At 41.8% G+C, this 25,957-nt stretch overlaps 1 protein-coding gene across 2 annotated transcripts in view; it reads left to right on the plus strand.

Moving 5' to 3' along the window:
* The first annotated feature begins 5,581 nt into the window (after nt 1–5,581).
* TTC1 (tetratricopeptide repeat domain 1) overlaps nt 5,582–25,957 on the plus strand; it is a 44,595-nt gene continuing 24,219 nt past the window's right edge. The window contains exons 1-6 of one of the 2 annotated variants that reach the window (XM_084636529.1): nt 5,582–5,718; nt 6,547–6,906; nt 14,537–14,597; nt 15,623–15,735; nt 20,624–20,660; nt 22,909–23,057. In XM_084636529.1, the coding sequence (XP_084492655.1) occupies nt 6,571–6,906; nt 14,537–14,597; nt 15,623–15,735; nt 20,624–20,660; nt 22,909–23,057 (696 nt within the window). In that variant the 5' untranslated portion in view covers nt 5,582–5,718; nt 6,547–6,570. Of the gene's footprint in view, nt 5,735–6,546; nt 6,907–14,536; nt 14,598–15,622; nt 15,736–20,623; nt 20,661–22,908; nt 23,058–25,957 lie in introns of both variants that reach the window. The other variant, XM_084636530.1, reaches the window with a different exon arrangement.

Here is a 25,957-nt window from a genome sequence, read left to right on the forward strand (position 1 = left end):
TGGGGCTCCTATTCCTGGCTACTGACTCCTGCTTTAATGAGTAGGCATATCTACCCATCTACTAAATTGTTGATAACTCTAGTTTTATCCACTTCAGTGCTGTCTAAGGGCCTGGGCTAAAGTCTCTTGAAGCCACTGAAAAGATTCCTCCTGATTTCATTAGATTTTTTTTGGATCAGGCTGTATGGTACATAGTGCAAAACACCAGTGCAATGCTGTCCCTACGTAGCTGGTGTATTTCAGTTGATAATCATTTTCCTATGCAGTGCTGGTACTTTAAAAAAAAAAACCAACAACAACATTGGCCTAGCCACAGTGGCAGAACAGATGCTCCAGTGGAACACAGAAATGAAGTGTGGAAACAAGAAAAAATGAGCATGATCTGTGTCTAGCTGATATGAGCAATTGTAAGTAGATACAAACAATGCATTTATAGATCCTAATAGTAAAGGGCAAACCTTGACTCTCCCGCCACATACTCCCCCATGGAGATCCTGGCCCCAGCAGTACTGATGCAGAGTTACTGTTTGGAGAGGGTTGGAGGAGAAGACTTTAGGATCCTGCAGAGGGGCTTCCTCTGTGCTGGCTTGCAGTGTTTAGGGGTAGCAGAGAAGCTGAGTTGAGGCTGGGGATCTGTGATTATGCAGATCCCACATGCACACACAAAGCAGGAGTTCAGGAACTGTGGGTACAATTGAGCTTCAAGACTGCAGTAGAAGGTGCAAAGCAGCTCCATGAGTAGGGGGAGAGGATTCTTTTCCTCTCAGCCCCAAAGATCTCCCCCAGTGCAGGCTGGCTGCTTGGTCTGTGCACTGGTGATCAGATTGGAACCTTATTCACTACAGTTGCTTTGTTATGGAGAAGCTGGACAAGAAATATGTTATCTATTATAGCTATCAAGCTGTGATTTTTCTGTATCACTCTAAAAAAATAATAAAGAGCTAAAAGTCTAATTACCAACCAACAGCGTTATCCTGATTACCAGTTTCTTACCTTGTTCTGAGGAAGTCACTGACAGGTGGCCCCTCTCTAAACATGCTGTCTGCTGGTGGTTCTTCCTTGATGTAAAATGTGATCCTTATGAGACCTTTGTGCAACATTAATTCCAAGCAGTTAACAATCACATCCTAGCTCCAAGAAAGCATCTTCATTGTATTACAGTTGAATCATTTGTGAAGCAAAAGAGCAGAAAGCCATTTGGCTTGGAAATGTTTAATATCGGAGTGACTGGAATAGGATCCAAATTCTTAGTACAGCTATCTAATTGGAGATTGCATCATCTCAGGCAAGGAGCATGTCACAAAAGATTTTTGTCGTAATGCTCATGGCTGGTCTTTTGAGGCAGGTTTATATACAGACAGTAGATGTCTCAAGTCTCCTTCTGTTGGTAAAAATCCAGACCTTTGATTCTAATTATAAATTAGTTTGTGTGTGTTTAGGAGATGATACTCTGCAAACATCTGGTCATTCCTTTCTGGGGGAGTTCTCCTCTTTACCCAACACTGAAAATAAAAAATCTCCACCATTTCTCAAAAGATGCTTCTGTTTATGCCATTGGATTCCTAATTCCTTTCTATACCACAGCAATATCTGATCATTTTCAAGGTCAAGTGACGCATCAACTCAGTCCAAGTTCTTTCTCCTGATGTAGAAAAAGGGGAATAAAGACAACCCAGGGAATTATAGACCAGTCATCTTAACTCTGGTACTTGGAAAGATAATAGTTTATTTGCTCTATCAAGTTGTAAGCGCCTAGAAGATAAAGTGATAAGTAACAGTCAACATGGACTTGTCAAGAACAAATCATGTCAAAATAATCTAATATCCCACTTTGACAGGGTAACGAGCCGTGTGGATAAGGAGGAAACAGATGTTATGTTCTTGTCTACCAGTCTCATTGTGACTGCTACTAAGGACGCATGGTGCATTCAAAGACTATTGTATCAACTTTATAAATGTTTATATGTATTGTTATGGAATAGTGATTGTATTCCTGACTCAGTGGGGGAATTACAGGGTTTCCTGCAGGAACTAAAATGACCGGGGTGGAAGGAGGTAATTAATGCAAATGCCTAGGCAGTAACAAGTATGGAGAAGTCCCACGGGAAATTGCATATCATGATTTGACCAGGTCCAAGAAGACTGACAAACAAAACTGTAAACTATATAAAGTGATCTCCTGGAGAGAGGGTATTTTCATCAGAACAAGAACTGACCTGAGACTGTGACCCAGAGACAGGCCCTGTAGTACTCTGAAGCCAGCCTGGACTCCAGGGTGATACTTGGTAAGCCAGACATGCATAGAAGCTGCTTCTTTTCAAGATACTGTCCTCTTAAATATTTTTGTTCTGAATAAATAATACTTTGTTTTATGAAGGCTGGCTGGACACTTATTAACCCTGTCACTACCCCTGCCAGAACAGGACTGTAGGTGCTGAACTAGACTTGCTGAGATAATCACAGTGAACTGCAGGAATCCGCAGCCTAAATCCTCACTGTGTAAGAACTGAATTGTGGAATCCTCCCATCTGCTCCCCAAGAAAGGTGACAGCTACAGGCCTCAGACCTGGGCGGGGGTGTGTCCTTAAAGAGACTAGACGGGGTGAAAGGTGTAATTTCCTCAGGAACTGCGATAATATAACTTATTGTCTTGTCACCCCCCAACATCCACACTTTGCCATGCAGTCAGCTTTCCTCTGCCACTTGTCTTCCATCTCTTTAAAGCCTAGTTTCATAATATAGCATCTGAATTAATAATGTGAGATGACATTGTCCAAAAAAAAAAAAAAAGCAAACTTTAATGCAGCTATTAAACAGCAGCACCTGCCTCCCCTAGAGCTGGCAACAGGTAGCACCACCTCTCCAAAGGACACCTTTTCACTTACTATTCTTCTGTTTTTTGTCAAACTAAACCCACCTGTAACCCAACTAGTGGGGGAGGGGGAGTCCATTACTGTTATAGTACAGTGTGACCTTATCAATACACAATCTATCCAAAACCAAGCACTCAGAGAGTGTGGCCTACAAAAACCATGACACTGGCTTAAAACTAATGATTTTTTAAAATAATACGTTTGGGGTCTCTATCTGTTTTCTGGGATTTGAGCCTTTAGAGTTTGTTTTCCAGCTTTTCTCTGCTACTATAAAGATTGGAAACTTTTTTTTTTATGGAAGCCAAGATTCCACATAATGACATGATTCCAAGAACTGGGGCTTTAAGAAGAAAACATTGCCTTGGTATCAGTCAGGTGAATTGTATTAGGAATCAGTTTGGCTGCAGTCAATTTGTGTTTAAACATGATTGAAAAATCAGTCAAGGACAAGCCAAAGGGCTTGTCTACAAAGGAAAATTGACCAGAATCTCTCTACTGTAACTACATGATCCTGATCACCGTAGCGTCTGAGAACCTCACAATCTTTAGGGTTTATCTTCACAACACCCCTATAAGGTGAAATACAATTTACCCCCATTTTACAGGTGGGGCACAGAAAGGCTACATGACTTGCCCAAGATTACACAGAGAATCTATGGTAGAGTAGGGAATTGAACCCAGATCCCTATCATCCCAGACTAGTGCCCTAACCAGTGGACAGCGTGCCTCAGGAATAAGCTATTCTGCAATAGCTGTTCTACAATAGCTTGCCCCGTGGACACAATTCTGGAATAAAAGTCACTTTATTCTGGAATAATTAGTGTATTGTCTGAGCAACAGAAAAATGATAGAAGGATAGCAAGTGCCAGACTGGCTCAGACTCATGGTTCATTTCATCCAGTATCCTGTCTCTGACCACATGTTTCATAGGAAAGTGCAAGAAAGCTCCTAATCCTAGCTGGAGAGGGTTTAAACCCTGAAGCACATGGTTTAATATCCTTTCCAAAACTTTTGTTAGCATTAACTATTTAATTGTGGATATTCATCTTAGCCACAAAAATGTCATCTCTTTTCAAGTCTTCCTAGGGTTTTGGTCTCAACAACATCCTGTGACAGAGTTCTACATTTTAGTTACACATTGTGTGAAAAAGTATTTCCTTGTATCAACTTTGAATTCAATCTTTTAATTTCATTGAATGTCCCTTTGTTCTGGTGTTGTGAGAAAGAAGCTCCCAAACTACCATCTCTTTTCTATTCACTATTTTACACACTTTTATTCTGTCCCCAGAGGTGAAAGTGGGCTGGTACGGTGTACTGGTAAGAAAGCAATGGCAGCGCTTTAAGTACTGTACCGGCAGAGCCACTGATGGCGAGAGGGCAAAAGGGGGAGCTACCCTGGGGCCTGGTGATTTAAAAGGGCCCGGGGTTCCCAGTAGTGGCCCTTTAAATCGCTGCCAGAGCCCCAGGGGGCACAGGCTGGGCAGCACGGAAGGGCTGCCTGGTGGAGTCTGGCCCCAGCCCCGCCCCTTCTGCTCACAGCCCCGCCCTTTCTGTGGGCCCAGAGCTGACCCCCGTCCCAGGAGCCTGACCACCCCGAGTACCTGTGAGTCCATGTACATTGGCCAAACTGGACAGTCTCTACACAAAAGAATCAATGGACACAAATCTGACATCAGGAATCATAACATTCAAAAACCCATAGGCGAACACTTCAACCTCTCTGGTCACTCAGTAACAGACTTAAAAGTGGCAATTTTGCAACAGAAAAGCTTCAAAAACAGACTCCAACGAGAAACTGCTGAACTGGAATTAATTTGCAAACTAGATACCATTAACTTGTGCTTGAATAGAGACTGGGAGTGGCTGGGACATTACACAAATCGAATCTCTTTCCCTATGTTAAGTATCCTCACACCTTCTTGTCAACTGTCTGAAATAGGCCATCTTGATTATCAATACAAAAGTTTTTTTTCTCCTGCTGATACTAGCTCATCTTAATTAATTAGCCTCTCAGAGTTGGTATGGCAACTTACACCTTTTCATGTTCTCTGTATGCGTATATCTATTTATCGTCTCACGATATGTTCCATTCTATGCATCGGATGAAGTGGGCTGTAGCCCAGGGAAGTTTATGCTCTAATAAATGTGCTAGTCTCTGGGGTGCCACAAGGACGCCTGTTCTTTTTGCGACTGCAGACTAACACGGCTGCTACTCTGAAATTATCTCAGCCTACCCCAAAGGTTCAAAACCCAGAAGACAAATTAAAAAGAAGCTAAAATTAATAACTAAAGTTAACTGGCGCGCATGACTTTTTGGTGCCTTGTTTGCGAAGGCTGGGGGTTGCCAGCCCTGGTCCTCAGGCTGTCTCTTCTGGACTAGGAGACGCCAAGGCAGCCCGCACAGGAACGGCAGCAGCATGAGCGCGCCTGGCGAATGCAGCGCACGCCACTCACTACTTCCCTTCGCAGCAGCCGTCTCGTGTTGCCGTAACACAAGATGGCCGCTCCCATCCCAATCCTAAGCCAAGATGGCGCCCCGAAACATTCTGTACGGACAGCCTCAGTCGCCATCTCATATTTTGTCACAAGCGGGAACGTCTAAACTGGGTGATGCACAGGACCCCTAGTCCCACCCCTTGCCGCCCTCAATGCCTACAGATCCCGCCCCTTACTAGAAGTTACTGTTACCTCATCGGTCATCACAAGACTCCAATTCCCAGCAAGCCCCACACCTTGAGCTGCTATTGGCCGGGAGGGGCCGGAAGTGGTTGGGCTACGGAAGGTCAGAGATTAGAGGGGAGGCCGGTCGTCTGCAGGAGTGGAAGAGGAGCCGGTCCTTGCTGAAGTCTGTTGGGGACGGGGTACCGGCCGTGTCTCTCGCTCTAGGGCTGCTCTCATGGGGCGGGGAGGCCTGAGCTCGGTGCAAGTGGGCGGGAATGCTGACCTGGGGGTGCCTGGGACTCGGGGGTAGGGGGTGTGAGTGAGGGGAATGCTGACCTAGGGGTGCTGGGGGGCGCGAAGTGGGTGGTACGCTGATCTGGGGGTGTTTGGGGGGATGGCATGTGGGGGAATGCTGACCTGGGGGCCCCTGGGACGCGGGGGCAGGGAGGGAGATAAGTGTGGGGCTGCTGCACCAATGGGTCTGTGTGAACATATGATCAGGAAGATAGAGAAGAGCCTGGGTGAGGGATGCTGTGCTAAGTGGCAGGGGAGAATGGGTGGGGAAGCCTGGCTCGGGTGGAGCCCTATGTGGTGATGCTGTCTAGGAGCTTGGCAGGCATCCAGGAGACGGTGATGCTGTGAGAGAGGAGGGGCAAGTGACTGCTGTGTGTGCAAGGGAGTTGTCACAATGCAGTGATGAGCTAGGGCCCACTCTCTGAACACTTACTCCCAGGCATAACTTTACCTGTTGGAGTGGTTGTGTAGATTCCACTGGGAAGCACTCCTGTGAGTAAAGTTGTTCACATGTGTGAACGTTCACAAGATTGAGTTGAACAAGTGAAAGCCATTTAAATGCTGTGCTGAATTCAGTTCCTTGTCTGTAAAATGAGATAACTGTTTACCTCAGAGATGGGCCATGTGAGGGTAAACTAAAATGTATGAAGTACTTAGAGATCTTGTGATTGTGTGCTGTAAGTACTGAGGATTATTATTTCTCCCTTATTTTCAAAAGCTTAACCCTTCAGGAGATCTCAAGATGGAAGAAACTGGAGAATCCAGTCCACCTGAAGAATTGCTCCATGGCTTAAAGCTTTCTGATCAGAAGTCATCAGAGAACACCAGTCCTTTGACAGCTGGTTCCAAAGATGCACATCTTCCAAGAAGCCTGGACCGGGGAGATCTTCATTCCTCTGCCCAAGAGGCTAGAGCAGCAGATGAGTGTTTTCATGACTGTAATGAGTCCTTTGAGGTAAAGGAACCAGGAATAGAACAGGAGAGAGACGACAGTGAGGATCCCATAGGGAAACAGACAGAATTAGATGAAGAATACCTATTAGAACTGGAAAAAAATATGCCAGAGGAAGAAAAACAGGTAACTTTTTATTGAGATTACATTCGAATTTTTTAACTTGTTAATATCTGTTTTAAACATATTTTTTCTTTTTGATCCTTGTTTTTTGTTTTTGTTTTTTATACATTTAATCCAGTGTGCAAATGAAGTTTATGGACACTATCTTTAATGCTACTAAACTTTTAAAAAGAAACTGGCAAGTTAAAATTCACTTTTTTTTTTTTTTTATCTATCACTAAGAATACCCTAAAGGGATGATGTCAAGCCCCCCTCCAAAAAATCAGATTTCTGTGTACATTTTTTACCTACTTTTGGTATAAGTAACAACTTAGATTATAACAGAGAGACTGTGGGGGGGGAGGGGGGCAATCTCTTCTGGGTCCCCGTCCCCCCCGCCATTTTATTTTGTGCATCTGACAGCACTTTCACTGTTTTCTCCCTGTTTAGACAGTTAACCCCTGATCAGCGACAGGGTGGAGAAAAGCACCATGCAAAATAAGATAACGTGGTTATAAAACTAAAATCTGGCATAGGGATTCAGAACAGTTTTAATACCTTCTAGCAGATTTCTTAAAGCAAGTTCTCAGTTAGATTTAAAGTTGACTGAATCCCTTCCAATTATTAAAATTAGGTTGGGGGTGGGGGGAGTGGAACCACTTTGCACTATTTATGCTGCTTGCTTACATGCATTTCATTCATCTTGGATAATGGAAATAGACTAATCAGTTTCTATTTGGTTCTCATTCCCTAGTACCATACAGCAGTGGTTTGAATTGCTTTTTCTTCTGGGAAATTTTTAATTAAAAAAAAATCCAGTGAATAGGCTTCTATTAATATTAACTTGAAAAATCTTTGTTTTTAAAAGTTAAGGTTCAACTAACAATATTCATTTCAGTAACGTGATGAGATTTTTGCTAAAAATGATACTGCTCAAAGAGTTTAAATATTTCTAAAGGATTTAGGAGTCAAGTTATCTAATATACTTTAATAATTTCATGAGCCACTTTTTTTGCTGTTTGAAAAAATGAAGACTGAAAAATAAAATTGCTTTATGAGCACTCTGATTCTTTGGTTTTGACGTGCTAGGACATATAGCCTTTCTTTCTGTTAGCTTATTATGTAGCCTGGTTACACCATTCCAGAAATGATTAATTTGTAAGCCTACTGTAAAATAGTTAAAATTTTCTCAAAGTACTGATTCATGCTTTTCAAATCTGATTAGACTGTCTAGTTAGGGAGCTAATTTTAATAGCGCTTCTCAGCAATGTCTCAGTTTTTCTGTATAGTAATCCACTATTTAAAACTTGGGAAGCGCGTGATTCTGATTCATTTTAATTTGTGTAAAAAGGCTCCTTCAGCAGACTTATTTTTACAACTTTCTAGGTATATGCAGCATTCTTACAGATGTAAGAAGACACTGTTCTTTGTCCAAAGTATGTTTACAATCTAAATTACAGTTAACATGCTGAATAACAGATCATGGTTAATGTCAAAGTTGCTCAATGAGGAGGCACAACAGATGACAAGGGAAGGGGCTACTACTCTTGAGAGAGCATTATTTTACAGGGGAAGGAGGTTGTGTAACTTTTTTTTTTTTTCCGATGGAGAGAGATCAATATAAGTGATCAGGTATAAGAGTGAAAATGAATATGTAGGGTTGAACAGAAAACTCAAAGTAAATTTTGAGAAGAGGTTTGAAGGAGGAGAATGAGATTGTTTGGCATGCAAGAAGAGGAAGGTATGGAGTTGTGTGAAACTGCAAGAGAAGGATGTACATTAGTACTATGAATATTGTCTGGATTAGGATGTGGATGCTGTTATACAACAAAGTTTATCTTACAGATAAATATTGAAGGGTTTTGTAATTGGGGTGTTTATTTTTTGGAGTGTTTTTGTTTTTTTTTTTTTGTTTTGTTTTAAGCAGCAAGCTGCTTCTTTCTTAGTTGGCACCACAGGTTTTGATCTATGCCTGGCCCTGTCTTCTTTTCAGAACTAAATTGAATACCAATGTGCGCCCCCCAAAAAAAGTGTGTTGGGGTGGGGGAGGATGGTCTTGCCAAGGTCCTGATTGTATTCTGCTGTTTATTACTGTAAGTGGAAAATGATGGGGAAAAATATGTACAGTTGAGGGCAACTGAACACAGAGCTGAGTGAGCAACCAAGTCTTTGTTAGTTCATTTTTGGTGACATTTTACTGATTTAATTGAAATATGGCAAAAATATAATAAATCCCCTTATTCTTAATTTGCCTTCATATTGTACATATGTCATTACATGAGATCCTTGGGGCAGGGAGACAGCTCTGGTGGATAGAGCACTGGAATGAGACTCAGTAGACCCGGATTCTGTTCCCGCTTCTGCCACTGGCCTGCTGGGTGACTTTGCATGATTCTTTTCCCCTCTTTGTGCCTCAGTTTTCCAATTTGTAAAATGGGGATAACAATACTTGTCTTTTTTGTAAAACACTTCGAGATCTACTGGTAAGAAGTGCAAGATCTAGGCAGTGGTGATATATTTTTACTAGGGCTGTCAAGATTAAAAAAATTAATTGCGATAATCACAGTATTTAGTAATTGAATACTATCTATTTAAATATTTTTGGATGTTTTCATATATATTGACTTCAATTACAAACAGAATACAAAGTATACAGTGCTCACTTCATATTTATTTTTTATTACAAGTATTTGCACTGTATATAAAAAAAATAGTATTTTTTCAATTCACCTTATACAAGTACTGTAGTGAAATCTCTCTCATGAGAGTTGAACTTACAAATGTAGAATTATGTACCAAAAAACTGCATTCAAAAGCAAAACAATGTAAAATTTTAGAGCCTGCAAGTCCACTTAATCCTACTTCTTTTTCAGCCAATCGCTCAGACAAACAAGTTTGTTTACATTTGCAGAAGCGTTAATGCTGCCTACTTATTGTTTACAATGTCACCTGAAAGTGCTGAGAATGCCAGTTGTCATTGTTGTAGCTGGAGTCGCAAGATATTTACGTGCCAGATGCGCTAAAGATTCATATGTTCCTTTATGCTTCAACCACCATTCCATGCTGATGATGGGTTCTGCTCAATAACAATCCAAAGAAGTGTGGACCGACGCATGTTCATTTTCATTTTCTGAGTCAGATGTCAGCAGCAGAAGGTTGATTTTTCTTTTTTGGTGGTTCGGGTTCTGTAGTTTCCACATCGGAGTGTTGCTCTTTTAAGACATCTGAAAGCATGCTCCACACCTCATCTCTCTCAAATTTTGGAAGGCGTTTCAGATTCTTAAACTTTGCATCGAGTGCAGTTTTTGGACAGCAGTATTACAGAATATGCTATTGCTTTGGTCAAATGGGAGAAAATATTGATCACAGAAGTCCACAATTCAAATTGATTTACCCTATAGCAGTGGTCACTTCCTTTATTGGAGAATACCTGTGCTGCTATTTCTCCAGGCAGTTGATCTTGGGAAAAGGGCTGGATTTTCTAATTTAGGTGTGCCTTAGAAAATCTACCCTTAAGTGTGGCAAGCAAGGCTTGGGGAGAAAGATGATGAAGTAAATGATTTTGTTGATTAAAATAGGGCACTAAATACCATGTACATTTTATGGGGGAGGGTGGTTATATTTCACAAAGATGAAGAAATATAAATTGTATTAATACTATTTTGTCAGTGCTAAGTCATTAAACATAGCCCATAGCAGGTTACTGTCACTACTTGTTTGTTTTTTTCAGCATTCCTAGATGACTTATTTAGTCTATTTTTTTCTGTTTTCTTTTCTTTTTTTTTTCCCCACTTCTCTGGAAAGTACAGTTTCTACCAGCTTGAGACACTCGGCACACAAAAGTAAGAAACTTAGTCTATAACTCTTGTATGCTGATGTGAGGTGGCTGCTGTGCTCCCTTTTGAAAATCTACTTTACAGCTCTGAGAGTTTGCTTCATCACCACGGTATTTCATGCTAACTGGCACTCTGATTGTCTCTGTCAACAGAGAAGCCAAGGATTTAATGGGCATGATGGAGACTGAGCTTATCCTCTCATGCTTGGATTGTGAGCAGCACATCCAGGAGATGACCAGTGATAGGGCTGCGAGAAGATACTTAATATATCTGATCTGTTAATAAACAGAGGGCACATGCCTCCACAGTTGTCAGTGTAACAATTCTTATTGCTGATAACTGCAGTAAATCTTGGGATTGACCTGACTGCCATACTCCTAAGGTGAAACAGATGCTTGGATTTGTGATGTAGCAATGACTTTATAAGACTGCAGGGGGAAGCAGACAGCTGCTAAATACTGATTTACAATCAGGAAATGGAATTTGAGGCTGAGAAATTTATATTTCCTTAACAACATAAGTGACTTTTTTATACTCTTTGGTGATAGAACCTCATTCAGTGTAAGCAATTGCTACTTAGTGACTTTACCAGAGAGTATATTTTCACGTTGTACGAATAGCCTCAGAGAGAAAAGAGGGAGAGCACATGCTCTTCTTGTGCCTTTGGCAAAAATGGATCCAAGTATAGTATACTACTAAGGCTAAATCAATCCATCAAATAAAATCTATAAGAAAAAGCCAGAGGAGTTGAGTGGGGGGGAGTGTTGCTGAGTGGGGAGTATTGTAGGCTAGCAGTACAGGTGTCTGTTAACTGTGACAGCTGAATGATGAATGTAGAGATTTAGCTGCTTATGCATTTTTATAAAGCTGATCACTTGCAGAATAAAGAGTAAAGAAGCATAGATTGTTTTCTTTCAATAGCAAATTAGCTTACTTTAACTTTTGATATTTTTTTTTTTTCTTGACAAAGTAGCGGAGTTCATATGAGACACTCCGATGGTCTTTCTGTTGGGCTTGTACTCTGTTGTCAGGAGGCCAAGATGACTTTTTCCCCATTACTCTGGGTTAGTCTTTAATCTTCAGTCTCTCTTGCTGATTGCCAGACCAATTTACCCTAACTATCGTAACTACATTTTCAGTTCCAATTTTCATAAACCTCTCTTAATCAGGGTCTTTCTTTGCCCTTACTTAACATTAAGGATCACTTGATTAGTTTGTGAGAAGTAACCGCATTTAACTTAATATCTTCAGTAGGCTTTTTCTTTTAAATTTCAGTCAGTTCATGCATCCAAAAAGCAAATTTCTGACCCTGGTGTATTATTATCCTGGCTCATAATTTCCCTGTTCATAGGCTTTTACGGGGTAGAAAACGGACCTTTGGATTTCTCTCTTATAAATAGCACCACATAATGAAGTGTAAGGCAGAACAGTTATACTTGATTCAGTGAACATATTAATAAAGCCTCAGGGAAAACAAGGTGCCACCCCCTTCCTAATAGAGCATTCTGAAAGTCCATTCTGACCCACTTCTGTCACTGATTGAAGAACAGGCAATCTGCCCTGCAGCTACTTAAATCTCACTCTGAAAATAAGGCAGTGGGGTGACATTCTGCAAAATGTGTCCCAAGGACAAGTCACTTAAAATTTTTTTCCACTTATAATGGAAATAAAATTGGTGGGTCACAAAACAGTTCTGATATAATCACAGTGATGACCAGTCACTTTGCAGTTGTTACTCATCTGAGCTAGAAGTACAGTGTAAAAAGCAGGAAGCTTACAGCTTCATCTTTTCCAATAGGGTTGTCCCCTCCTAACAGTGAGGGTTAGTCAAACACCGCTAGCTTGTTACATACTGGTACCTGAATATTTTGTTCACTGTTGTAAAATCTGTTTGTTTTTGTTTTGTTCTCCGCAAGAAGCATGTACGGTAGAGAATATACATTTCTCTTCTATGCAGCATCCAGACATCAGGAAATGACCTTGAAAGTGCTGCTGTTCCATTAGCATTCCCCTAAGACTGGGCTCAGCCTTCAAATGTAGCTGTCTAAATAGGCCAGCCAACTCCTGAATGTAGAAAAGGCATTTATACACTTATATGCCAATTTACTTTATTTAAGTGCCCAAATGTTCTCCTTGCCTTCATGCTGGAGTGCTGCATAAGGCCTTGTCTATAACTGGCTTTTCTCCATTATGGACCTTTGAAAGACAATGGAGGTATTTGCTCATAATCCAATGCCTGTAGTATCTCGCCATGCATGGGGTTTGTCAATGGTAGAGTAGATCATTGGGGAGAACACTTCATCCAGTGATGAGTGGATAAGCTGGGTTTTTTTGGTACCTGAACTTGTATCCAAAGGTTCAGAACAAGAGAACTTATTTGTGATGTGAAAACTGTGTGGCATTCCCCTAAATCTGCTCTGTGAAAACTGTTGTGGTTTCTGGATTATCATGGTGGTGTCTGTGGTTGGGAGAACTATTTTCCCAGGGTAAAGCAGACAGTAGAAAGAACCCCTCTCTTTGTATTGAATTTGGGTTTGCTTCTTGGCACAAATGTGAAACGATGCAGCTCTCCACACCGACTACTATATTTAGCTGTTTCCAAGGAGATGTTCTGTGTGATATTGATAATTGCATTAATCTTTGATTTACACAATCTGTATGGAAGGAAACTGCTCCTTTCCCCAGTGTTGGCTTTTTAATCACTCAATAAGCTGTAATTTATAAGCTTTAAATTTGAATGCTCCATGTGTGCACGTGCATATGAGTGAGAAATCAATGGTCAAAATGATCACTTGCCACAGAAATAATAAGGAGCTGCACTTTCTCTTGAATCTTAGGTCCCTTGTACTCTTACCCTATGATATTTTGTTTTTATTTCCATGAGCTATATTTGTGTGCCAAGTATTCCTTAGTGATCATTTGGTGACGGCTTGGTGACATCCTTCTCTATTTGCAGTGTTAGCTAAAGGCATTCATGCCAACATCACTTATGCCAGCAGTGCTGTTAAGATATTCATGGTTGAAAACACACTCCTGCAATTTTCACTATCTAATGGAACCTTCTCCCAGCCTTTGGGTTTGATGGTTGGTTGTTTAGTCATCTGTGAGCAATGCTAAGAGATCCAGCAAGGAGAAGATGTGTGTCTCTTCCCTTAATAAGCCCATTTATTTGTGCCAGTGACCCGTTTTTCAGCCTGTAGCTGCTCGTAGTGCCTGACATCTACATTATTTTCACTAGAGAAAAAAGAATGTTCTGTTAACCAATCCTTCTGCATAATAAATCTATTCCAAAACAACATCCTCACATTTGAACTAGTCTGTTGTGTCTGCTGCATTGGAAGTGCACTTTTTGCATCCCATCAATATTAGACCCTCCTCATCAGGCTTCACAGCCAGCTGATTATAAACTTCTTGGACAGGATGTCTCAAATAATAACTTGCAGGACTTCACTGTCTAGACATATCTTATGTAGCCAGTTTGAATGGAATGAAATTAAATGGCATTGGAAAGGTTCTATTGTCCCAAAAGAGGAAGCAAACGGTAAATGCCAAAATGCAAACATTAATTAAAAAAAGTCCCTTGTGTATATTTTAGTTTATAAATCAGAGCCCTTTATGCCCCTATCCAGTGTGATGATACACCCAGTATGTATAATAATAAATTAACTGTTTACAGACAACACCTTTGTAGCTGTCAGATTCTCCTGGTTACTTTTCATTCTGATTTTCTTTCATAGTAATGCAGAACTGTAGCTGACCCACTTGTTCATTTCAGTTAAATCCTGTGAGACACTGTGAAATTCTCTGATCTGTTGCAGAAAAGAAGAAAGGAGAGCACAACGTTAAAGGAGAAAGGAAATGAGCAGTTTAAGAAAGGAGGTGGGTTAATGTTCTTTTAACATAATAAATTCTGAAATTAGACATTGTGGCAAACCTTAAAATAGATTATATTTTTCCATCACCCCTGAGTCTCTCTTCCCCTCCCACAAAACGATCAGCAACCCAAGAGGAGGAGGGGGATCTAATTGACAACAATAAATGCTAGAGAAGTACTTGGTGCAATGCACACCAAAGGAAAGTATCATTAATATACTTATTAGAGTAATGATCCCACAGAAATGGATACTTGCCAACAATTAGATGGTGGTTTGCTTCCAAGACAGCTCACTAGAGAGAGCTTTCTGTACCGGATGATTGAAACTTTGTGACATAATGTGTAATGAAAACTTATTGCTGGAATACACAGGAGGGGGGAAAAACCAACCTGCTGTGTCCTTTACTTTTTGAAAATCTGACAGTGATTAATAACAGGTATCTCCTTCCTTCACTTGCCCCCTTGCTGTATTAAGCTTGGATATGGGTGTATCTTCAAGGCATGATCTAGAGAAGAACTGTTCTTTAAAGAGGTTTAGCATCTCTCATCATGTCAGGATTCCTCTCTAGGCTCTGAGAGGAGGTGCTGATGTCATGTCATGATTTTTCAGATCCGTTATGGGCTGGCTTCAACTAAGGAAAAACATTTCTTTTTATTTTGAGACTTTGCTTCACTTTTTAACTTCAAAGAAAGTGCAAAGTTTGGAAGTAAGGCATATGAATTAAAATCTGCACAACAGTGGCACAAGTCTAGAGATTGTAGTACTGGGACCAGGTCTTGGCATTTTAACATAGCTAGTATTCCAATAGAGGTGGTGGTTTAAAATGACAAAACTATTGTCATTGGTATGTATGCAAATTCAGCAGGACACTTTTTCTGAGAGCAGCTGACTGAGTCTTGCTTTTGGTGTAAAACTGATGTTGCTTCAGATATTGAGGAATATGTTTCCAGAGAGTTTATGCTATGTGGCTCTCACTAATTCTACTGGCAAATGCAATGAATGTTGTTGTTTTTTCTCTTCAATCTTCAGAATATGGGGAAGCAGAAGACTCCTACACAAAAGCTGTACAGGTTTGCCCAGCCTGCTACCAAAAAGACAGGTCTGTTTTGTTTTCAAACAGAGCTGCTGCAAGAATGAAACAGGTGAATGTACTTTCAGAGTATTGTGAATATATACAATAGTCAATGAATGAGCTTGAAGGAATTAAGTCATAGATTCCAGGTTTTATTATTCACTTCTTTTTTTTTTTTTTTTTGGTCCATCTCAGTAGAAATACTGGTGGAGATTTGGGGCAGGTGGTATGGGCACTTCTATCCATGCTGTGGTTCTCAACCTGCAGCCCAGGTAACACGTTGTAAATAGGTTGAGAACCACTGGTATAGTATATAGAAGTACAATATTTACATTCCAATTGATTTATTTTATGATTCTATGCTAAAAATAAGAAAGCTAGCCATTTTTTAGTAAGGATATGCTGTGACACTTTTGTATTTTTATGTCTGATTTTGTAAGCAAGAAGTTTTTAAGTGAGGTTAAACATGGGGGTACGCAAGACAAATCAGATGCCTGAAAGGGGTACAGTAGTCTGGAAAGGTTGAGGGCCACTGCTCTATCCCCTGCTTAGTCACTATGGGGTAGCTGTCCAGATACTACCAGAATGCACTGTACACTCTTAAGCAGCATGGTAGGTGTGGAGACACAAACATAACTGTTGGCAGAAAATCTGTTGTGGGGAACCAAATCAACTGTATAATTTGTAACTAGTCAAGGGAACTGTGCCTCTATCCAGTTTTTAAAAAATCCATTAGAAGTTTTGGTGTGGGTATGATGGTCTTCATCACAATAAATGTGCGGCCAAAATTGCTGCAGAACTGTGGTGAAAAAGAGGGTAATGGAGATGAGTGAGGAGCCAGCCAGGAAAACTCCTTAGTGCCTTATCTTGCTCCCATTTAGGCCTGTGAGAATTATGCCATAGAATCATAGAATATCAGGGTTGGAAGGGACCTCAGGAGGTCATCTAGTCCAACCCCCTGCTCAAAGCAGGACCAATCCCCAATTAAATCATCCCAGCCAGGGCTTTGTCAAGCCTGACCTTAAAAACTCCTAAGGAAGGAGACTCCACCACCTTCCTAGGTAACGCATTCCAGTGTTTCATCATCCCCCTAGTGAAAAAGTTTTTTCCTAATATCCAACCTAAACCTCCCCCACTGCAACTTGAGACCATTACTCCTTGTCCTGTCCTCTTCTACCACTGAGAATAGTCTAGAACCATCCTCTCTGGAACCACCTCTCAGGTAGTTGAAAGCAGCTATCAAATCCCCCCTCATTCTTCTCTTCTGCAGACTAAACAATCCCAGTTCCCTCAGCCTCTCCTCATAAGTCATGTGTTCCAGACCCCTAATCATTTTTGTTGCCCTTCGCTGGACTCTCTCCAATTTATCCACATCCTTCTTGTAGTGTGGGGCCCAAAACTGGACACAGTACTCCAGATGAGGCCTCACCAATGTCGAATAGAGGGGGATGATCACGTGCCTCGATCTGCTCACTATGCCCCTGCTTATACATCCCAAAATGCCATTGGCCTTCTTGGCAACAAGGGCACACTGCTGACTCATATCCAGCTTCTCGTCCACTGTCACCCCTAGGTCCTTTTCTGCAGAACTGCTGCCTAGCCATTCGGTCCCTAGTCTGTAGCTGTGCATTGGGTTCTTCCGTCCTAAGTGCAGGACCCTGCACTTATCCTTATTGAACCTCATCAGATTTCTTTTGGCCCAATCCTCCATTGACCTACCTCGGTGGGAACTGGTGCAGGACGTAACAGTGAGCATTCAGCAATACTTCCGTGCTCCACAGGGAAGTAGTGGGTCTAAATTAATTGTCTAAGGCACATGAATACCATGTGTCATAGAAAAGCTTGTACAATTTTCAACACTGTTCCTATTCAGGGCATGTATATGTTGCCAAATAACCTCTGACTGCTTAACAAACAGAATCAAGAATTTAGGAGTAGGAAGCAATTTCTCCTTCTGTTGCTTTTTAAATGTATTCGGAATAGAGACACATTCCCCCCCGAACCCCAGTTATTTACAACACCTGAAGAAAACTTGCATGACTGTCCAACATGCAGGGATCGAATTGGGGATAGAAAACATTGTGGCAGTCTCTAATATTCAAGTACTCTGTCGTATATTTGAAATTAAGTGCCAGAAAGTCAGCTGAGCATTTTTGCTCAAGTAGAATCACCTAGACTACTTTTATACTACCAGACTATTAAAGCAGAGAATAAAATGAGATTCTCTCTAGCAGCTGCTGCAATGGCCTCTCCAACATGAACCTGCTGTCTGAGCATATTTATAAAAGACAAAATTATCCTCACAATCCAGATGTTAAAAATCCATGTCACTGGAGAACTAATCCAGTAATTGCCAAAGTATACAAGGAGAATAAAATGAGTTGGATAAAACAGTTAGTATGATGTCTCCTTATTAGGGTTGCCAACTTTCTAATGGCACTAAACTGAACTCCCCGTCCCACCCCTTCTCTGAAGCCCCATCCCTGCTTACTGCATGCCCCCTCCATCTGTTGCTTGCTCTTCCCCCCACCCTCACTCACAGAAGGTTGGGGTGTAGAAGCGGGGTGAAGGCTCTGTCTGGGGTGGGGCCGGGGATCAGAGGTTTGGGGTGCAGGTGGGGGCTTCGGGTAGGGGGTTGGGGTTCAGGGTGCGGGCTCCCGGCGGCACTTACCGCAGCTCCCAGGAAGCGACCGCCAGGTCCCTGCAGCCCCTAGGTGCATGGGCGGCCAGGAAGGCTCCGCATGCTGCCCCCACGCCCACAGACGCTACCCCCGCAGCTCCCATAAGTCGTGGTTCCCAGCCAATGGGCCCTGCACTTTAACAGCACTTGGGGCGACAGCAGGGTGCAGAGCCTCCCTGGTCACCCATGTGCCTAGGGGCCGCAAGGACCTGGCGGCTGCTTCTGGGAGCCATGCAGAGCTAGATGGAGGGTTCCACGACCACCACTCCCAAGAGAAGGAGGCGGGTGGTGGTGGTCGGGGACTCTCTCCTCCGGGGGACTGAGTCATCTACCTGCCGCCCTGACCGGGAAAACCGAGAAGTCTGCTGCTTGCCGGGGGCTAAGATTCGCGATGTGACAGAGAGACTGCCGAGACTCATCAAGCCCTCGGATCGCTACCCCTTCCTGCTTCTCCACGTGAGCACCAATGATACTGCCAAGAATGACCTTGAGCGGATCACCGCGGACTACGTGGCTCTGGGAAGAAGGATAAAGGAGTTTGAGGCGCAAGTGGTGGTCTCGTCCATCCTCCCCGTGGAAGAAAAAGGCCTGGGTAGGGACCGTCGAATCGTGGAAGTCAACGAATGGCTACGCAGGTGGTATCAGAGAGAAGGCTTTGGATTCTTTGACTATGGGATGGTGTTCTATGAAGGAGGAGTGCTGGGCAGAGACGGGCTCCACCTTACGAAGAGAGGGAAGAGCATCTTTGCGAGCAGGCTGGCTAACCTAGAGCTATTCCCAGAAGACTGTGGCGGGCGCCAGACACGTCACCGCCAAGAAGTGGCAGCTGCAAGAAGCGCCGCCGCCAATAAACAGCAACGCTTCTTGGTGGCGGGGTGTCCTGCAAGTGCACAAAAATGCCCCAGCGGGCGCCATGGCGCCCACGGGCACTGCATTGGGGACCCCCTGATCTAGACTGAGTTGGGAGTATGGGGGAAGTGTTGGCCTATGGCTTCAGCACTAATCCCTCAAGCAACTAGACCAGATCCCAGAAGGTGGGGAGATGTGTGGTAGACACTTAAGGCTGAGTCACTCATGCAGGCCTCTACTCAGCTGTTGCACGCTGCCTTGTGTGAGCTGCTGAGCGCAAATTAGATGAGTATGCAGTCACATGACTGACACCAGCCGCTGTCTGTTAAGATAGAGATATTCAGGCCTGTCTGTAAAGGCCTATACTCTAAGAATTTAGGTGTATTCTTATCACTTGGCTAGTTATAGAGGTATAAAAGAGAGAATCAAATCACTGTCTGCCGGGGCCTTCTCTTACTGTGACAGTCTGAGGCCCTGTGCTTAGGCTAAGATCTTTGGCTAAACAGCAGAGGCAGCCATAAGCTGGGAAGGGAACGGTCACATCCTCACATTCCAAACTAGTCACATTGAAATAAGGTGCTATTGAGCTGTTAGGAATACAGTCCTGTCCTGATCATGCCTGTCGCCTCCAGAAAAAGGGAAGTGCCTAGAAAATGTAAAAGGAAACTTAGTTTGATAGCATCCTGTCTGGCAAGAACTCACTTATCAATAACTGGGATGTGAAATCCTCATTTCAGTGTTTGTTCTATCACTGTAGTCCCCATTTCCCTATTGTTTGTCTGCATAATATCTGTCTGATTCTGTGATTGTTTCTGTCTGCTGTATAATTAATTTTGCTGGGTGTAAACTAATTAAGGTGGTGGGATATAATTGGCTAAATAATCATGTTACAATGTGTTAGGATTGGTTAGTTAAATTTCAGTAAAATGATTGGTTAAGGTATAGCTAAGCAGAACTCAAGTTTTACTATATAGTCTGCAGTCAATCAGGAAGTGAGTGAGGGTGTGGGGGGGAAATTGGAATCATGTTTAGCTAAAGGGGCAAATGGGAACAGGGACACAGGTACGCCTCTGTGGTGTCAGAGCTGGGAAGGGGGACACTAAGGAAGGAAACTGGAATCATGCTTGCTGGAAGTTCACCCCAATAAACATCAAATTGTTTGCACCTTTGGACTTCGGGTATTGTTGCTCTCTGTTCATGTGAGAAGGACCAGGGAAGTAAGTGGGTGAAGGAATAAGCCCCCTAACACTGTCATGGAAAGCTGGCCTCTTTCTGGTTTAGACATCTCTAGCATATTACTAATGTAATTTAAGGCTTTTAATGGGTCTCTACAAATGTATTCGTTTTCAACTGGCACCTATAAATATGTATTCAGTTATCTGACTAGAAATGGTGTAAACAAACCTAACATTATTGATTTTTGTTTTAGGACAAGACAGAAGCTGCCCTAAGTGACTGCAGCAAAGGTATGATCCTTTTTCCTGATTCTGCAAGTGCTGCTGTTGCGCAGTGACATTGGTGCAGAAATCATGCCACTCAGTAGGGCTGCAATTTTTGGCAAGGCAACTTTAATAAAATAAAATAACAAACAAACAAACCCTCAGAGGGAGGTCATGGTGATAGGGGCAGGTATCTTGGATTAACTTTATATAATGGTTGTCAGGCTTTTGCTACCTGAAATATCTTATTTCACCATTGCAAATAAGAATGGTGTTTGCAGTGTGATAGTAGCAAAATCTTTATTACAGAAGCTGCCCTTTCTCCTGCCCCATCTCTTATAAACCCAACCCAGCTCTCCAAATTTCAAGAGTTTTAACCTTGAAGTGCAAGGAATTATATGTGGTCCCTTGAAATTAAAGGCACCAAATCCCTTTGTCTAAGTCTTTTACATTATTGCTGACCTCATGCTCTCTGATTCCCATGCTGCCTAGTTTTAACTCTGCAGCTCTGGATGAAATCTGTTCAGCAGTGTACTGTTGCATCCACCCACTCACCCACATGTAAATCCCCAGATGTCTGGTCTTGGATGTGTGTTATACTCTTTATAACAGCTGGGACAAAAGTCCAGCCTTACCAAATGGAGAACTAATTCAGTGGCTGAGTGCTATCACTACTTATACAGTAAGCATTTTTTAGTAAGCGTTACTAGTATTCTTGCCTTTTTGAAAGTAGCAAAATTTAGCTGGCTTGTACCACTTTGCTTTCTTTGACTTTCTGGGGTGTGTGGTTTTTGGGGGGTTTTTTTTGGCAGTTTTTTTTTTTTTTTTTTTATGCTTCTGCTAATTTTGTACTGGCTGAAAGGAAATCAATCAGCTGTGCAGCGTTACAAGATTTAAACTTTACCATCATTTGACAGTCTCTAGGGGCTTGGCTCACAAGCTGCAATGCAACACTTAGAGCATAGCAATGCAATTCACACCGACCTGCATCTTGCTGACTGCAGCATTGTCCTTGTCCCTCTATAAAGAAGAAACAAGCTGTTTTGGCTAGAATATTTTGGGCTGCATTGCTTGCATTAAGAATTTATTTTCATTTTTTTTTTTTAAAGGTGCTTTTTCCTATATTGAAAACTGGGTGGAGGAATGTCTTGAGAGCTTGTTTATTAGCAGGTTACTGTTGTACAGAAGCAAACTGTTTAGCATTCAGTCCCAGCTGCACCAGTAATCATGGTTGTGTCTGTCAAGAGAATAAGGAGATGAAAAAGCATACATTGAATCTACGTGCTTCTTTGTAATTTCTAGAAACAGTCTAACCATTCATTTATAGGCACTGAACCAGTTTTAATCTGTTATCAGTGTAGATTCAGAAGCACTTCAGTGGAGTTACTTTTGACTTACACCATTAGATGAAGATAAATTCAACCTCTGCATCTCTGTCTAAAAGTGATATCCTTTTATCTTCTAGATCCTGTATTTGTACTATATTGGCTTCACTCTGCATATTATATCTGAAGTGTCCAGAATAATTACTATGTGTAATATAAATACCCCAAGTACTGGTCCCTTCCTATGACTTCTGCTATGTGTCCCACATGTGCAGTGAGAAAAGTTCCAGGATGCCTGGAGCACAGCAGTGAGGCAAAGCACCACGGGATACCTGCCCAGAATTCTGCACAATTACTTTGCATAAAGTCCATGCTGCTGTGTAGACACATTAATCTGTTCTGAATCTGAAAACAGTGGGCCATATGTATGCAGTTATTGCATGCTATCGAATAACAGTGTGCAAAACTCTGAATTTAAACCTCCCCTGTAGACAGGGCCATGGAGATGCAAAGAACCCTCTTTAATTGAGTCTTTCCCTTGCAAATGCAGAATATAGTCCCATCCTGTCCCCCAACATTAAGATATATCTTATATTAAACTTGTACTATGCTTGATTTTAATAAATAAAAAATTAATTAACTTCAAGATACATGTATTCACTTAACCATTGATTTGAGGGGGTGTAGAAACATTCCATAAAAACATACCACTTTTAGAGTCTTGTGGCACCTTACAGACTAACTGACATATTGGAGCATAAGTTTTCGTGGGTGAATACTCACTTCATCGGATGCACGTCATCTGATGAAGTGGATATTCACCCACAAAAGCTTATGCTCCAATACACCTGTTTAGTCTATAAGGTGCTACAGGTCTCTTAGTCTGGATCTGTAAAAGCGGCAAACATGGCTACCCCTCTGATACTTGACACTTCGTTTTAATTTTCCAGCAATCGAACTAGATCCTAACTATATCAGAGCTCTGCTGAGGAGAGCAGAACTATATGAAAAAACAGAAAAACTAGATGAAGCCCTGGAGGATTATAAAACAGTCCTAGAAAAAGATCCATCAGTACATCACGCAAGAGAAGCCTGCATGGTAAGCATTTACACCATACTCACCATAAAATTTACATATGCAATGCATTGATACTACTTATGCAAGCTGCTTCACTCATTGAGCTTTGACTTAATTCTCACTAGTGATGCAAGCAGGCTTAAATCTCAGATCATGATGTATTCACGATAGCCAGATGTATATCCTTATTCACTCAGGATATCACAGTTGCCTAATGTTGGTATTAATAGCAAAGTTGCAACTAAATTTTCTTTGTGGCTCTGAAAACTGATTGGGTTTCTCTCATCCTGCCTTCTCACGCCCTCCCTCCCCCCTCCCATGACATTATATTACAATTCTTCATGACTTTTTTTTTTTTTTTTTTTTAAACCATTTTATATCTACATAGTATGGAACTGTTTAACCTTTATAAATGGGTGGAAGTAAACATGGGTGTTCCTACCTGCAGGTGCTTGGCATATAATGACTATATGTAAGTATGCTTTACTTGTTAAACTGGGCAGGGTGGCTGTTTATCACTCATACGCTATCGTCCTTTGTTATCTTTGTTACGTTTGATGTTTAATTTTTATTCTTTCCATAAAATGAGCAGTAATTTATAATGTTCCCATGAGGAACCATGGCAGGATAACACTGAGGCTTTGTCAGAAACAAAGCTGAAAGTGAATGTTTATACATGCTTCTGTGATCAGATTCCCTTCAACGTATCCTCTGTAGAATACAATATTCAGATAAATAGCTAAAAAATCATGATTCAAATTCTGACTTATTGTTACACCTATATATTTGCCAAGCGAGTGTTCAGGGGCAGGGCATGTGTAGTATGCACCATGCACTTGAGCTCCGGGCCCTGGAATGGAAATCACATCCCACACCACCTCTGCACTCTTGCAGAAGTAATGTGCAAAGGCATCTGGGATGGGAGGAATTGGTAGATCAGAAAAAAGGCACACAATAACATTGCTTTTGCTAGTTCTTCAGTTGGCTGGAATTTATGAAAAGCACTATACTATAAGACCTAGGTATTATAATACCGTAAGACCTAGATATTCTACTGCAATCGTTCTTCTGAATGGTGACTCTGTGGCCAAACATCTCTACAACACACTTGTCTTTTTTCTGAGGGAGATGGACATTAATAACTGGAATTCAAAATATTAATTTCACTTTTGCCTTGATCATGTAATTTTTGAGGACACCAGAAAATGGACTTGTAGCTAAACTGATAACTTTGATTGCGGCAGACGTAAAAGATCATTCAAAATCTTGAGTGTTTTGTTTCTGAAAACTTTTGAGTTATTTTTGCTAGTAGCAGTTGTTTACATCCAAGAGCATGTCCTCTCATTTTAATGGAATGTAATCTTGTGGTCATAAACAGAAGCACCTCCTGATCTAGCTGCTTTCTTCATTAATGAGCAAAATGAGGTGTGCGGTTTAATGCTAAATCCCATGTCCTTTTCAGTTAATGTTACAAATAGCTGTGGGATTGAAGGTACCTTGAAAGATTCTTTTGTTATATCCATTGGTGTAAATAAGTACTCAGAATGTTTTCTTTGGTTTTTGAACAGTATGGCTTGGAAGAATAAAGGTAAACGCTTAACTTCCTGGAACCCAAATCTGACCTGTATACAGTCCCTAGTCAATGGGGATTTAAAGTCGCTGCCATGGACTGTTTCCAGGTTTTAAGCAGCTATTTGTGTGACGTTCCAGCAGGAAGTGCTTTTCTGACGGTATTTAGCACTTTAATTCTTAGTGTGAAAAGTGGTGGTGGATTTGGTAGATTAGAAACAGTCTGTACAATGTCCAGGGAGGCAGGAAGGGATAGGTACTCTGACTGCTCCTCTCAGAGGCTGCTTGTATTTTCCACTGTGAGACATTCTGCAGAGCAGTCCAGACCAGTGAGGGGCTGACACCCCTGTCATGCCACTTTGGGTGCCTTGCAGTGCTTTGCTATTGTAGCTTCCAAGTTGGGTTGCTCACAGCCTGCCAGCATGCAGGTCGCACCCAGCATGTCAACTGCAGTGGGAGCTAGCTGCAAGTGCTCTACCCGCTAAAACTCCAACTACGTCTATACTTGAAATAAAATTGCAGTTAATATGGATGTAAAACAGAGAGAGCGTCCAGTCTGTAGTCTGGCCTGAGGACGTTTCCTTGAGCATATTGAGAAGAACATGGATAATGCCATTCTCTGATATAATACATGTTTTTATGTTGGTTGTTTGCAGTTCTCAGACGTTCCTTGTTTTCCTTTTGATGGGTATACTTGATTCTATTTCATATGCATTGTTTACTGAAGTCACCTTTTGATATGTTGTTGTGGAGAATGTGGGAAATTTCTGTATGTGACTCAGTTTCCTCACTCATATTGCTACCCACTTGTTGTGAAGGGTAAAAGTGATGAAGACATGTTGGGGTTGGTATGAATGGACTATCAAGAACTGCCAGCATGTGAATGAGGCTATCTTGGAGATACAGTAGAAGACTAACAACTGGACCATTAACTTTAATGACTGCCAGCCAAGTGGACTGTCTGATCACAACCATCTCCTACCTGCAACAGAGCACAGGAGAGGGAGGAGAGTACACGTGAAAATAGCATGCCTGGAATCTACAACACATGACTGAGGTGTTTACGAGACATGGAAGAGAATGATGTTCCAGCATGGTAGAACATAGGTTTTCAGTCCAGGACTAGTTCGCGAAGGCTAGGGAAATTTTGCAGCAACCATGTAATTTGCTTTGCATGCCTGGACAAAGCGGCACCCACCTAACTAAACACGTTCTGGCTTTTTTACCGTTTGAACCCAATGGCCCTAACTATTGTATTCCAGTTGGCTAATAATGTTTTGCTTTGAAAAGGTTGTCCTGTGTCACTGCAAACATCTGCTGGTTGCATAGCTCCCAAGAGGATAAATCTCCAG

Source organism: Lepidochelys olivacea (genome assembly GCF_965140295.1).
Source record: "Lepidochelys olivacea isolate rLepOli2 genome assembly, chromosome: 8".
NCBI classification, from domain to species: Eukaryota; Metazoa; Chordata; order Testudines; family Cheloniidae; genus Lepidochelys; species Lepidochelys olivacea.